The sequence below is a fragment of the Montipora foliosa genome, chromosome 1, assembly GCF_036669935.1.
Source record: "Montipora foliosa isolate CH-2021 chromosome 1, ASM3666993v2, whole genome shotgun sequence".
NCBI lineage: Eukaryota > Metazoa > Cnidaria > Anthozoa > Scleractinia > Acroporidae > Montipora > Montipora foliosa.
In genome coordinates, this window is record NC_090869.1 from 69,653,684 (window position 1) to 69,669,431 (window position 15,748).

The window sequence follows — 15,748 nt, forward strand, 5'->3', positions numbered from 1 at the left end:
CATTTGCAAAATGCAGACATAAATCTAAAATTTAGAGGGGCGCAAATGTGGAACTATTTACCTGAGGGATCCTGAGGACCTGAAAATTTTAAAATCATATACGTAATTTGAAAAAATCAATAAAAATTTGTTTACAAAATAATATAAATGCCAAGCTAGTTTACAACAGTGAAACCCATTTTAATATTTTTAACTTTCAAAATTGTATCCTTCTGCTATAAATAAGTTACAGATAATAAAATATGGGGATCTTTTCCGAAAAGCTCAGCAAAGCTTGTTGCAAGAGAAAATAAAGGAGGTTGAGAGCGTCTAATCGGCGTGGGTGGGTGGGTCGTGGGTCGTGGGTTCCTAACCCTAATCTAACCCTAATCCTAACCCTTTTTTTTAAATCAACGACTGGAAATTTTTGAAACAAACAAGACCTAAGACCTAAAACAAATTTGGACCGAGTACTGAGAGAGCTAATATATATCTTTTTTAATCTTCAAACAAACACGACCCACCACCCACCACCCACCTACCCACGAACCACCACCCACCCACCCACGCGATTTAGCCTCACCCGAAGGAGGTATATGTAATCGCATGGGCCCGAGGGCAATTAGGATTGATTTCACGGGTATTTTCAAAGTTTTCACAAGTGAAATTAATCCTTAATTGCACGAGGGCACATTGCGATTACATGTTTATCACATAAAGGGAAAACTTATTGATGGAAGCCCGTTCAATGCCGCGACAAATGACGATCAGCTTAACATGCTTTCATTTGGTTAAAGTTCAATTCAATAAATCGACGATGTCAGCAGAAATAGCGCTTAATTTAATTAGACTGTATTTCACATGTGGAAAAAAAGCAGTTTAAATCAGAGTCAGAATTTGGAAGAAGATTCTCCTGTAACTTCGCTTGCTCTGGATAAGCAACTGTTAACCAATCAGGATCAAGTAATCATACCCTCTTGATTACCAAAAGTGCCCTCGTGTTTAAGAAAAAATGCCCTCCGTCTCAGCCAAGGCGCATTCAGTAATTTTGCCCCGTATGTGATAACTATATGAATAGCATGTAAAGAAATATTGATCAATAAACGAATTTTCTTCTTTCTACTTTGAATAAGCGAGACAAAACGGCTTGCGGCCATTTTGAAAAAACCGCTTCGGTGAAACACCTCATGATCAAGTGCGACCAATCAACGCTGATAATATTCAAAAACCATGTAATTATGCTTATGTTAGATGACGGTTTAAGCGGTTAGGGTTAGAGTTAGGCTTCAGCGGGCATATCACCATGCCTAGAATTGCGCGAATCGGGTATCGTCTTCCCCGATTAGGAAAATTCTATTGGAATTTAAACGGTGAAATTTTTCATTAGCGAGGAAAAGGAATTCTCAACGTTTTCTGAAAGTTACCACCCCTATCTTTCACTCCAAAATAAGGGCATTAGTAAAAACTTTTTATTTAAACACCTTGCTGTGTGAAAAAAGTTCTAAATATCTCCCTCTAAATAATCTCTTTGAAAAACGACATTTGCATGTGGGAGGAGTTCTAAAGAACTTTTTTTCAGAGCGAGTGCCAATGCAGCTATAAAAACCAGTTTTTGTTTATGTCTGCAGTTAAAAATTATGTTACCTTTACAATTTTGTACTTGGTTCATCTTTGAAAAAGGAAGTTGAGGGAACTAGAAAAGACGCTTTTCTTTCCAGAGGTGGTATCTCCGAAGTAAACTACAGATTGAAACCTTCCTGGTGGTAAGGTTAGTCACAAAATGTTTCCTGACCGTGATTAGCAGCTGGTTCACAATAGACAATGCCTGAATTTCTGGGTAAAGGGAAAGTCTAATTACTAGACTTATTTTTTATTGTTGTGTGACAGACCTGGTAAGGTAGAATCATGACCTTATTCACATTTTGCTGCAAATTTATTTACTACTGTTAAATAATCAATCAATATTGCAAAAAGGTATTTGCCTCCTCAGTGCTGAGCTGTGGTCTTAAATCTGCAAGGAAGCAATTGAAAATGAACAATTAGGCATTTATAATACAGTCTATCATCAATACGGACAACAACCTCGCCCCCAGGGTCTCTCTTCTTCCCTTTCCAAGGAAATAAGAGAGACCCTGGGGACGAGGTTCTACGGACAATAGGATGATTATTACACCGTTTATACGTTTACACTTTCATAAATGGCGACCTCCTTTCAGAACATTCTTTTGTATTTATGTTACTTAGATCTGCTAATTCACATTTTTTCCCGATATAAATTGATATATGAATGTAGTATCCTTCTTATGCGCCAATCAACTCGAAACTTCATCACCCCATCACAAATTAACCCCCCCCCCCCCTCCCTCGAACAAAAACCCCTGGCATTTGAACTTTTGAAGATTGGATTGCCCCCTCGGGCCAAAACTTAAAAAAAAAAACAAATCTTTAATATTGAAGCTGACTAAGATTTGAAATTGAATTAATTAAGTCGGACAATGTCAAAAGCAAGTGTAAGCTGCTCCGAAACATGGCTAAGGTTGTTTAACGAGGGTACTGTATCAACAACAGAGCCTAGAGCGTTTACGATTGCATGCATTTTAAATTGTTCAGTGTCGGTGGATTACCTTTAACAGGAACGTACAGTCTTAACAATGAAATGGGGGTGTGAAAACGTACCGTATTGTATTCACTCTATAATATGACAAAGACGAATTACGCAGCCAAAATTCCTTTGAAGACAACTTTTGAAGACCTTTCTTGTAAGCCAATCGCTCGCAAATGCTATATCTCTTCCTTCAAATTCTTTCATCTCGTCCAAACACGTGTTCAAAGCTGTTAGCCACTTCTGCGCCCGAAAAAAAAATTGAAACCTGACACTTCCAGTTCAATTTTTCCCACACCACCGAGGTTAAGGTCAAATTCTCCACCCTCGGGCACAGAAAATAGTCAAATGAGGGGAAGGAAGGGGGGGAGTTGAAATTTCGATTTGATAGGCACATTATACTGACTCATCTCCGTATACAATTGACTGTTACGGATTTTTTCACGAATTCGTGTAAGACATTCTCGCCGATCCCTTCTTCTAATGTCAGGTGAAAACTTTTACCTTAGGTGCCTTCAATACAACTAACTAAGCACATGCATTGCCTCACCACTTAAACTCCTCCTTCGTCTCCAACCAACACTCGCAATTTCCCGAGATTCCTCTGTCTCCTCATTTCGTTCATTAATTTTCTCTGAAATCCTCTCTTTGTAAATAGCGTGGTGTCGAGTCTTTTCTTGGGTCTGTCTCATCAGTAACAATAGAACTAAAAGAAGTTGGAATCTTGCCGCCATACCTAGAAACGAATTTTCATGGAAATGTCATACTGACTCGCAAGAGGATATTCGAAAAAGCCTCTTAGCCCTTACAACCCCTGACGTTCACTCAAAATCACACATGTAGACGCGAGCTTAAAATACCCACTAAAATATTGTCAATCCGAAAAGCCTTGATTTAGCCGATTACGCGTGGCAGTTTACGAAAATGAATGGAAAATTGCCCTTAGAAGGGTCGTCTTTGAAGTCGTGTTCTGATATGGTTTTAGAGCTACTTGTTAACCTGGTTGAAAATCCGTTCGATGCACTTTTACATGGTCGTGAATGGGTACTTTTCTTTTGAAAATACTCTTGCTCCAGTTCGGGAATACGGCAATCACCTCCTGTTTCAACTGGGTAACTACACTGAACAATTGTTGTTCAGTGGGTCCTTTAACAACGGAAAAGGTGCTGTAAATGGGATTATGCCTTTCTAAACGCAAGGTCTCCTATCGTCTCGTGACACGTGATGCAAAATTACCTTTCAGAAGGCCTCGACGCCCAGGCACTATTTCCTGTAAAGAAAACCTGCCAGTCTATTGATAGAGTATATTGCATCGTAATTTACCAAGAAAATGACCCTTTTTTGCACTTCCTGATATTTTCCGAAATATTTAAAGTCTATCTCCACATCTCTGGAATAGGACATAGGACATAGGACTTAATGTCTGAAGCGAATTAAAATTAATTCAATTCTACTAGCGACAGGTCACTGAAGACTGCTATGGAAATTTCCCAGTCTCACCCTCTGACACTGACAAGATCGGAAAAAAAATTAAAATCAGAACGCAACCTGAAATTCCCTGTTGAGGAAATTTTTAAGACAACCGAATGGTTAAAAAACCGTTAAAAATTCTTTTTCATAAGGGCAGCGATAAGATTTACACTGACGAGTCAAATGACTAGCGGAAAACAATTAACACCGTTCAATAGTACTTTAGTTCTGCTTGATAAAGCCTCACTTTTCATTAACCATAGACTGATCACTTTAAAACTGACCTCGTGTTTTTTTTAAGAAAAAGAGAACACACTTACCCAGTTTGGTACTGCGGAAACTCTCAGTTTTTTTTCTTTAATTAAAGCTTTTCGTTAAACTGGATTGTTGCCAAAAAGCGGTTGCTATAATCTGAGAAGTTAACCAATTAGGTAGAAATACTTGCTTTCGGGGGGGCAAATAAGCTGAAAATGAAGAGCTTCCTGCTTTTCATAAAAGTCGGACAGTGTTTGTCATTTAAAGAGCAAGCTTCTTATGGATTGGTCCGTTTAATCAAATTATAAGGAGCTATATTGACAACCTGGTTTCGACCAAAATTCAACTGGCAGTAAGTTGACTTTGTGAAAACTAATTAAAACTTTAATATAGGAAGTGAAATGTGGAGAAAGTTTGAAGAAAAGAACCAGCTCAATTTCGAACTATTAAATATTGCACAAAAGGCACCACTTCAGGGATTCACGGAAAACAATGAACAATTCATTGTTGTAAGCTGTAATAAATTGTGATGTTGAGTAGGTTGGATGAATTTAACACCACATAATTCTGAGTTGACAGGGTAAATCAGTTTCTGCGGAGGCTCGGATTGGATGTTAAGGTTTCATTTAACGATGAAATGGTATGTTCCTCACGGGAACATTGGAACCCACAAATGACCAGCTCCCAACGTCAGTGGCTTCATAGATCAGTTGGTTAGAGTGTCGCACCGGTATCGCGGGTTCACGGGTTCAAACGTTGAAGTCCTGAACTTTTCAGGCTTCTTTAAGCAATTGTGAAAATTGCGTTCATAACTGCGAGGATCATAGCTTCACTTGAAAGTTTCATTTGTTGTCCTACTGCAGGAAAAATTTCAGTGTTTTATGGCACCCAAATGATGTACAAGATTTAATAAGTAGTTGCGAATTAAAATAAAATTTGTTTGTTTTTATAAATTGAAGATGGTCATGTGATGTCTCTAACGAGAAAACAATAAACAGAGGATATTACACCATGGCTTGAAGATATGAATTTTACGTTTCAGTGGCAAGAACAATATCTTCCTAGTGAGCGCAGCGAGCATATCTTTGAGCTAACGAGTAATTTTCTTTTTATTATATCGACAACAAATACACATGGTAGAGATTGAAATGCAGGCTTTAATAAAAATACATTACTAGGTATTAATACAAACATAAAAGGGCAAGAATCTTGACGTTGTTGCTCAATATGACCACTCATGTTACATACGAAAAATTGCGATACTCGGTTCCCGGATGTACACCCCGATGTACTGGTCGTATTGATTGTACAAGTTCCTGGTGAAACACTCCTGTCCATATGATATTTATTATAATTGGATACTGTATAACAAAAAAGGTTGTGGCGCATTAAAGGTCATGTTTACAAAAAACAATCATAGGCAAAGCAGAGTTTGCCGACTGCTGGACGTATAGATACAAACACATTGTTTCTAGAGTTTGCTGGCATCGCTTCACATACATGTGTCAATGATAATAAATTCTTATTTAGAACTATTTATTAAAACTATACAGTAATATTCTCAGTTCTCAGCATCTCAAGCACAGGATACCAATGGAACTTGTAAAGCAGCACAGAAATGATCTTCTGCATGTCTGTGTCTATAAAACCAAAAAAAATAACAAAAATGGGTAAAATTTAAGAATCCGATCCCACCAACGCGTCGGCCAAAGGAATGGCATGTTTCTCCAATTGTTCAAAAGCCGGATAACTATATTTAATGGAAATGTTGATGAGGAGGTTGATACTGGATTTCAGGAACACATATGGGAAAACCAGAAATTAAAAAAAAAGGTTTTAGTCATTTATGTGTAAAGACTCCATTTCTGGTCAACCTTTTCCAATTACCCTGGCCTCCACAAAAGGTTATTTGGTACTGGTACTAAAATTAGAATGATTTTTACAGTACTTGAATCTGTGCCCTTCCTCTGCCTTGATTACAACTCTCTATTTGTTGGAAGAAGTCGCTATTTCTTCTGAGATAATTTACCCTGTATGCCAGAGGTTTTTTTCTCTCTTGGAGTGATGGATTCCATTACAACAAGAGAGTAAAAACCTCTGGCATCCAAGGTACAGATGTTTATATATAATACAGTTTTTTGTTCCATGGCAGGTTGGTGGCAAATGAAATTTTTTATGTGATGTGCTAAACTTTTGGCCTGTACGTCGGACTATTGTGATTTGTTTGTGTACAGTTTTCTGAGAGCACATGGTTGCCAAGGCCATCAAGTCTATCAGCTAGATGCTTTAAACCCACTTTAAAAATAATTTTAAGTGTCCACTGGCTTCGATTCGTCATACAATGGATAGCACTATTCACTGGATATTTTTTTCTGAACAGGGATTTATGCTGTGAAAAGTGCTATTTATCATCTGAAATATTTTGAATGTTCCCAGACAAGGAAAAAGTCCTTTCCACAGGCAAAATAACTATGTGCTTGGATCTAATATTCAATACAACTTTTAACCTTAAACAGTGGTTCTTGTTACATTCAGCACAAACAAAAGGCATCAATCCATGTTGGTGACAAGTTTTCAAAGAACACTTGTTACTTTTCTTTGGTTTGCCAACAACCAAACTCTTACAGCCACTGACTATATGTCTTTCAACCTAGAACAAACAAAATTAATACAGTACAATTTCAAAAAGATTCTTTCATGCATTGCACAGATTATTAATTTAATTACCTTCAGCGGGATGATCCCTGTGTGCCATCAATATTCATTAATAGTTGCCACGTGTAGATTTTACTCAGTCTAACGCCAGGCGATTTTACTTGTCAATGGGAGCCCCTTGGGGCTTAAAGGGTTAATTTGCTACAACAACTCCCAATATGGCTGGCATTGGCAAGTAGGCCTTTGATCAGTCTATTACAGAATCGTGATCACAAATCACGACAATTTTAAATGACTGCTGAAATATGAATTGTTATTATAACTTAGTTTTGCAGTAAATTTGTACAACTGTGTGAAACAGCAACTCACCTGTGTATTAATATCCTCATGTCTTGATTTCTTTATCATTTGATGGCAGATTGGACAAACAGGGACACGGACCTGTGGGTAAAATAAAATTAATAACATGTGATAACAATAATTATATAGGAATCTTTGCTAAGATGTCATTTTTATATGAACTTTTGTTTCATTGACATATGCAGTTGCTCAGATAAAGTATCATGCTATTTACAAATTGAACGTTTTAATGTTTTAGTTAAAAGTTAAATCTCTAATTTTAAGGTTCAAAGCATCATTGCTCAGAGATAATGTGGAACACTGTGTTCAATTTTAGAGATAGCTCAATGTGCAATATTGATATTCAGTACTTTTTTTCTTGGCAGACTGATAAGAAAATGATAGCCCTGTGTTAATGAGGGAAAAAATGTAAAAAATGATTCCTCTATTGGGAGAATTTCCCAGTTAAAAGTATGCTAAGGCATAATAATTTATCCATAACACACGGTACTGGCAAAATTCTTTGTGACTGGGTACACTCATTTTAAAATCTATTAAGAACAAATAATGCAGTTCCTCTTCTGTTGAATACCTTTCCATTTCATTAAACAGCAATTTTCAACTGTTTACAAATATAGTGAATTTTGACAGCCACCAAACAAAAGAAGCAATTGCTTCAGCAGCCAATAAAACTCTGGTACTTGGTGCATGATAACCAGTGCAGGTGACGTCACGCTTAATATAACTTAACCCATTGAACCTTGGGAGTGAGAATTAATAGAATTTACACTGTCCAATGCCAGAGGATTTTACTCGTGAATAGGGGGAGGGGTTGTATTTCTAATTCCTTCTTTACAAAATACTCAAAATGCTTACAATGGTGACATGGCATTCAGCAGTTTAATCACTGCAAACAAGGGACATCGTACCCATAGCCTATTTTGCAAAACAATAATTATTTCATAAATTGAGACAATCTGGTGTTCATTATCTGCCAAGTAAAAATCATGTAGAATTTTCAATTATAATTTTTAATGAAACGAAAACTATTGGTTCCTTGGGGATTCCCCGTTGACTGATAAAATCGTCTGCTGTTATAATTAAATTAGCTTAATAGCCTATTATATGTAACTTAAGGTTAATAATCTTAAGACTTATGCAGTACTTACATCAGTTGGCCTAATTGGTGAACAATGATGGCTTACTGGTGTCCGATGATCCAGACTATATGTGTGAGAAATGAATGGAACAAAACTTAACTCTTCAAAGGCTTGAAAATTACATTGAAGCTGCATTCCAGAGTAAGGTTGGTAAAGTGAACTAACATTTAGAAAGTTTTTGCGTTAAATACTCAATAGGCAAGATTTTATGCAATCATTTTAAGAGAAATGACAGTGGTGTGTGAATGTGGTTTCACACTTCATTTTTAAGCTAGTGAGTAAATGATGTCACTTTCTCCTCTATCCAGATTGCTGTAAGCTTATCGGTCGGAACCGCACCAAGTAATGGCGGACCGTTAAATAAAAAAAAATGGAGTTAAAATAAACAATCTTCCTCTTTAAACTACTATCCTCTTACTAAACAAGAGCCAGCGCCATACTGGGGAATATTGGACCAAGGTGGTGGCACTTAATACACACCAAGGTCAGCACAAAAATGACCAGGGGTCAATATTTCTCTGTACGGTGCCGAGAAAGTGACGTTAGTAAGTTGTTTATTATATGGCATTGTTTCTTTGAGCAATCAGACACCTCCACTTGGTGAATGTTTGTAATCTTTGTCTTTCATCAGCAAACTTTGAACAGTTACCTTTTAAATCTAAATTCTGCTTGCCTTTATTGTACTGTTGTTAAAAAAATTATATTCTTCTTTGAGTTCTTAAAACTTTTTGTGTTTCACTCAACTTGAATTTCCGCGGAGAGTGAAAAAATACGGAAACAGACAGTTCCATGGTAATGGTCTGTAATGTAAATTATTATATGACTAGCTCCGAGAGTGGGCAAGATGAACCAAATCCCACACTGTGACTTCTCGCTTGGTCCCGCAAGAACAAAGATCATTTTTTGGTGTTTTATCCCATATAATAAATCCTTTATTGACCAAGCTTGTTCATTCAAGATGGCTGGATATTGGCCTTGTTTGTTTTTTGCGTGTTTTATGGACCGAGACGCATAAACATGCAAAAAAAGAACTTGGCCAATATCCAGGAATCTTGACCTCACTCTTGGTCAATTATCCCAACCAAAAAAATAACCAACCAGAGTGCTCCACTGAACCTGAGAATTGTTTGCCATATCATAATATAAAAGATTTTGCCTGTTGAGCATTTAGCACAAGGCTACCAAGGGACTCATCAGAGACCTGATGAGTCCCTTCGTCGGGATGAAACGAGCTTCGTAAGACTAACCATCATTGAACAATGTACTTTCACAAGTAACTGTCAACTTTAATGTCAATTTTTCACTCGTGAATTTGCGTGGTCTGGAATCCTTATGAGATATAAGGTGCTATTGCTGTCATAATTTTGTTAGCGAACGGGACTTTGGGCGTGATGCCGAATGCGTTTGCTAAGCAGAAAGGTCTCTGATGAGTCCCTTGGTCAGGATGAAACGAGCTTCGTAAGACTAACCACGAACAATACTTTTGAAATGTGAAGAAAAACGAGAATGTTTCATCATAGTAGCACTTAAAGTGCTAATATGACCAAAAAGTCATTTCCTTTTATCTTCAGCTTTTGAAAGCATGTTCACTTAACACCTAACTGGAAATATTTTGAGTTTCAAGTTTTATCCAAAGGCTGTTTATTTCTCGTGTAAGATTTGATTTCACGCCATTAGTCACATTCAAAACTGACCGATTGGACCTCAGAGGGTTGGATCTAGGAAAAATGATCATTTACTCCCTGGCTTAAAATTTTCAGCATGTAACCGCAATATATTATATATGCAAAACACGGGTTGAAAAGTCTGAAAGCCTGAAACTCCCATGCTACATATTAATTCAGCCATGTACAAATGCATTGCATTCTTAAACTGGTGAGTCTTTGATGTCATTTTCTCCTTGACCCAGCTCTCTTAAGATTTTAAAGTCAGTAAATGGCAGACCAATAAATAAGAAAATTTCAGTTAAAATAAACAGGTGTCTTTTTACAATCAAAACTTAAAAATTGGGTCACTTAGTGTTTAGTTAACATAGTTTTGGAATCCAAAGAAAAAAAAGAGAATTGTTTTTTTGGTCGTAGTAGCACTTTAAAAACATGGTTTTGATGTATAGCATAATAACGTTACAAGTTAACTTTGATTTCAGGTCAAAATGTTTTTTTCCTCGGTTGATTTGTAATTTCTGTGTCTATTTCTGATAATGAATACCAGACACAAAGAAATAACAATCAACCCATATTATTATACATTGGTGTCACCAGCTCGATTTTGATTGGCTATAAGCACGCAGCTAATTCTTGCTTGCTCTGTTTCTCTTACGTCATATCTACAAACAATAGATTTTATATATGTAGAATTGACGTCATACCTACAGACAATAGTTTTATGCATGCAGAAGTGACGTGACCTAACACACTAACCAGCAGTTTGATCAGTTTTGTCATTGCGGAGCTCAGCTCAGGAATATGCATAATAAAACAATTATTGAATTCGGTTTTCGCACGTTAGCGATAATTATCAAGGCCTCAGTTCGTGTTATCCGCCTCAGCCTTCGGCTTCGGCAGATAACACAAACTTTGGCCTTGATAATTATCGCTAACATGCTCAACCTCATCCAATAATTGTTAATTGTAGGTTAAAATCATTTTAATCTGAAATCAAATTTAACCTGTAACATTAAGACATTTTGATGTAACTCTTTGCCAATACATTTTTAAATTGGGATGAAATAAAATAATACTGAGTGGCCCATGACCATAGTAAACGCTAGGGATTTTATTAAACTTACCAGAAAACTTGACTGCAGTGTGAGCAGTGAAACGGTAGAAAATCTAAACGCCTACATTCTGTTAATCCGCAATGTGTTCCAAGGGAAAGAAGATCTGCTTCTTCTGCCATGATCGAACTCTTCTCAGATTGTACTGATTCATCATGGCAATCATTTGTTTATATAATATTTGCTGAGTCATCGTGAGATAGATTTGTTGCCGCAAAAATAACTGATCGAAGAAACTCGAAATTATTTGTGAATACTGAGTAGTTTCCAGTTCCCACAGACCTAGAGGGTGCGCAACCTCATTCCCAGGGTCTCTCTTCTCTGGAGGCAGAGAAGAGAGACCCTGGGAACGAGGTTGGAGGGTGCGGGGAAGGGATGTACAAGCTAAGTGTTACCTTGTATGGTAGTCTGAATTTGCGTGACGATCCTTGAACTTTTCAAACAATTTGTATCATATGTTTGTATTTTTACATGTAATACAAAGTTCCTTTGTGCTCTTCGAGCAAAATTGGCTGCCTATTTCTTTGATTCAAAGAATATAGGGTTAATCTTATTCATTAGTTAATTGAGCTCAATTATTCTTCACTGGATCGATCAGTGTCATGTCATGGGAGTGTCTACATTTCCCGTAAAAATTTAATAAGTTTTTAGAGTGAATACAACGGTTGCGTCACGGAGGTCGACTTCGACATCGACATCGCTCTGCATGACATCATTTATATTGGAGAAACTTGTTTGTTGGGTTTAACTTTTTATCCCCAGCATAATGCATAAAATACAAGGTAAGATTGACTCTTCTATAAGAAATTATTCGTTTTTGATGTATATATGTTATTCAAGAAAAAAGGCGAAGTGAGTACATCTAATTTTGGCAGTGTTCCTTCCTTCTTTGAAACACTCAGGTTCATTGACTTCTTTGCATTTGTCCATAGCTGGTCCTGTAGTTGAAATGAAAGGAGATGAAATGACAAGGTATAGGAAAAATTCGCAAGACTCACTTGAAGATTGTACTATGCGTAGCTTAAGTTGAGTTTAAATACTGAAATAGCTTACATAAGTTGAAATGTTCGGATTTTGCGTTCTTTAGAGATTTCAAACTGAAGTGAGATTAATATTAAAGTACATTCTTCGAGGAACGTACGGCATTTTTTCAATACGATTTAATTAAGGTTTGTTCTGTCGTTTGTTCTCAGAGAATGGAATTACTCGTCTTCACACATGAAGCGGATATTTTTGGATCTTGTCTCAATATTCGGGAGGAAGTTGTGTAAAATTGCGTTCAGATGGTTTTAGCTACATGAGTTATGCATTAATTTAATTAAAGCAAAAGAGTAAAGTAATCAATCTCTATGGTTATTAATCGGAATGCACAGTAAGCTTAAGTGAAAGTGCTGTTTATGGGACATTTTCCAAAAACGTACCCTTAGTTTTGGTTCTTTTCCAATATATATAAGCCCATTGTGCGTCAAATTTCCTTTAAAGGAAAACTGAATTACTTAAGTATTCTGCAGGTTGCATGCATGGACATGCACAAATGTCAGAAAATTAATGTTTACCTACTGTGGTTTTCTTACCAGGGTAATATGGGAGGTAATTAAAGAAAAGCTTCTCTATCCCTATCTGGATGTAGATGTGAAGTCATATGATCTTTCAATTCAGAACAGAGATCAAACAGATGATAAAGGTAGATGGTCTCCCTTAGCTGTTCTTGTTGTTTATTAATTACTTAGGTACCTTTCACATTAGCGTTTTGATTGGCGAATATAAACTGGCTTGGCATACTAAGTAGAGGTTGAGCACTAAACCATTAGGTCCGAGGAATGGCATGTTTGCAGTTCATTGTCAACATCTATTCCTCTGAGATGCAAACCCATTTTCTGGTTTTCGTAAATGTTTTTTATAAATCCTGGTATTCTCTGCCTTATTTTTAGTCACAACTGAAGCAGCTGAAGCTGTGAAGCTGTACAGTGTCGGCATCAAGTGCGCTACAATTACTCCAGATGAGAAGCGAGTTGAAGGTTGGTTTCATAACACCAACAACACTTGGCCAGGTTCAATAATAATTGATTTATGCGATGGAGATCACACCATGCCATCAAACCATAGACGGCATGTAATCTTATGTGAAAAGCTGAACATTAAAGCACTTCTTTTCAATTACGCTACTCTTAAAAGGATGTTGCTGGTTTACGCTCGAGGGGCCCACATTGACAACTAGAAAAATCATCTGACAATAAAATCTTTAACTGTCACAATTGAGCATGGAAGGGTTAAAGCCTCCAAAATAATCATTATTATTAAAAATGTTTAGTTTATTGTTAATGGATCCCAGGACTTCCAAGTGCTAATAGATCACTCTACATGTCAATCTAAATTTGAACCTTGCAACTGTATTCCCTTGTCATCTTGTTTGTCTGCAGTAGAACAGATTTACAATGGCTTGTTAACAGCTGGCCATTGGAATATTATACCCATAGATATCTGGGCCCAGTTTTCCAAAAGCCAATTAATACTGATCCCCAATTAAATACCAACGCAGGTTTTAATTTTACCTGTTAAAAAAAGGGTCTAGTTAACAATGTAATATAATTGTGAAGGAGAACAAAACTGTGAGTCAAAATTGAAAACTAAAATTCTTTTGGAAACTTTAGTTTCCAGGATTTGCTTAATAATGAGCTTTGAACAAATGCTACAGGGCCTTGGTAGTAACAGCAGTTGTAATGCTAATCTATAATGATAAATCATCCCTTTTACAATGACACCAGAGTTTAACTTAAAGAAAATGTGGAAATCACCCAATGGAACGATCCGTAACATCCTTGGAGGAACAGTGTTCAGAGAAGCAATAATCTGCAAAAATATTCCCAGACTGGTACCAGGATGGTCAAAGCCAATCATTATTGGTCGTCATGCCCATGCTGATCAGGTATTTATTTTCAGCAACTTGTTGTATAAATAGATTACTGGTATTATTCCATGAGGACAAGTTAGTTATGACAGTTCTCGAAATTAAAAAAATACTCCAGGTGGTCAAAAGCCGGGCAACTAAACCTGTGAATTTGGTTTCCCTGATAAATGCGTGGTTTCCCATTAGGAAATCTCCCATGATTAACTGCATGCCTTCTTGAGATGCAATTACATAGCGTTGGAGTTTCAATGAGTATCCAATAATTTTAAGAGCGCACCTGTGGTTTTTTGTGGAAGTCTGGGTTTAAGTTTTAGCATTTTCAAAAAAGGAGTCTTGGATTGTCCATTGCCTACATGTCTGTGATACTGTCTCAAGACTACATTTTTTATGTGACAACTTTTTGTAAAAGCCGCAGATATTCCAAACGCTGCAAAATGCTCAACTGTGGCAAATTAACACACTACTACTTGCTGTCATTTGGTGAGAATCTCTCCTGGAAACATCATATTTTACAAAAAAGCCTCGAAAATAAGTATATCGATCGGTATTATTGCTAGGTTAAGACGTTTTGTGCCAGTTAATGCTTTACAACATATTTACAGATCACTGATTCAAGGTTCCGTATTTATTATATGGTATAACAGTGTGAGGCAAAGCAGGAAAAACACACAGAAACATAATCTTATCTCTTCAGAAACGTGCTCTTTGTCTTATGCTTTTTTGTGATTATTTGTAAAACTCACGCAATACCCCTCTTCATCTCTTAGTCTATTACCTCTAAATCTTCTTTACTTCAAGTCAGTTGCCGTCTTAATACATGACATCTCAAATAATATATCGCCACTCCAAATAAGTAATTTATTTCATTACCAACATAATATTCATTCATATAACACAAGATCATCAACAAGAGGTAACTTCTTTCTTGAATACTCTAGAATAAACAAGCAAAATACGTTTTTTTCAAGGGATGGTGTTAGAATCTGGAATAGCTTTATATCTAATGAATTTCGTCAAATGCCTAAAACGAAATTTAAATACAACATTCACAATGCCCTCTTTCAGAAACAAATGAATATATTGATTTATTGGATTTGAATATGCCGTGAAAACTGAACTTATTATATTTGCATTATCCTTCCAGTTTCTCATGCAAGTTGTTTAATTTTCCTATGAATTCCCTTTCGTTGCTTTCTTGGTTTCATTACCTGATTCGTACTTCATACTTAGTTCAATAAGTTATTTTTATGTGTTGTAAAATAATATTTAAATTAATTTTATGCATCAAACCACTGCTTGCCTCAAATAGCTGTAGCTAACTGCGAGCAGTGCTCCATCATATTTGTTATGTTCCAAACTTTGTAATAAACTTGTTGATGTTGTTGTTGTTTTCTATTTTTGGCTGGATTGTCCATTGTTTTTTTCTTTGGGCAACCAGGCTTTTCATTTTGCCTGAGAAACTGATCACCCCGGTAAACCGCTACATGAAATTTCAAGCAAGTGTTATGAGGTAGTAGTAATAATATATAACCAGCAGCTAGCCAAGGAGGGACACAATGCCAACCAACAAGAGGAAAAATGTAAAAGGAACGGGAAAGGAAAGG

The 15,748-nt window shown here is 36.6% G+C and overlaps 2 protein-coding genes and 1 long non-coding RNA gene across 3 annotated transcripts in view; 1 reads left to right on the forward strand and 2 right to left on the reverse strand.

The window, feature by feature from the left end:
* Positions 1-1,815: 1,815 nt before the first annotated feature.
* On the reverse strand, positions 1,816-4,502 carry LOC137980726 (uncharacterized). Its single transcript, XR_011118540.1, has 3 exons — positions 4,372-4,502; positions 3,132-3,317; positions 1,816-1,990 (listed from the first exon to the last, which is right to left on the reverse strand). It is a non-coding gene; the product is annotated as an uncharacterized lncRNA (long non-coding RNA).
* Positions 4,503-5,443: 941 nt separating this feature from the next.
* Positions 5,444-11,475, reverse strand: LOC138007174 (AN1-type zinc finger protein 2B-like). Its single transcript, XM_068853936.1, has 5 exons — positions 11,249-11,475; positions 8,470-8,524; positions 7,331-7,402; positions 6,814-6,956; positions 5,444-5,946 (listed from the first exon to the last, which is right to left on the reverse strand). The coding sequence occupies exons 1-5, from the start codon at positions 11,356-11,358 to the stop codon at positions 5,883-5,885; spliced, it is 444 nt and encodes a 147-aa protein (XP_068710037.1). The 5' UTR covers positions 11,359-11,475; the 3' UTR covers positions 5,444-5,882.
* A 121-nt stretch (positions 11,476-11,596) lies between these two features.
* Positions 11,597-15,748, forward strand: part of LOC138007165 (isocitrate dehydrogenase [NADP] cytoplasmic-like) — a 10,301-nt gene continuing 6,149 nt past the window's right edge. Inside the window, exons 1-5 of the mRNA XM_068853926.1 lie at positions 11,597-12,018; positions 12,169-12,208; positions 12,814-12,920; positions 13,168-13,254; positions 14,002-14,162. Of these exons, the coding sequence (XP_068710027.1) occupies positions 12,003-12,018; positions 12,169-12,208; positions 12,814-12,920; positions 13,168-13,254; positions 14,002-14,162 (411 nt within the window). The 5' untranslated portion in view covers positions 11,597-12,002. The remainder of the gene's footprint in view (positions 12,019-12,168; positions 12,209-12,813; positions 12,921-13,167; positions 13,255-14,001; positions 14,163-15,748) is intronic.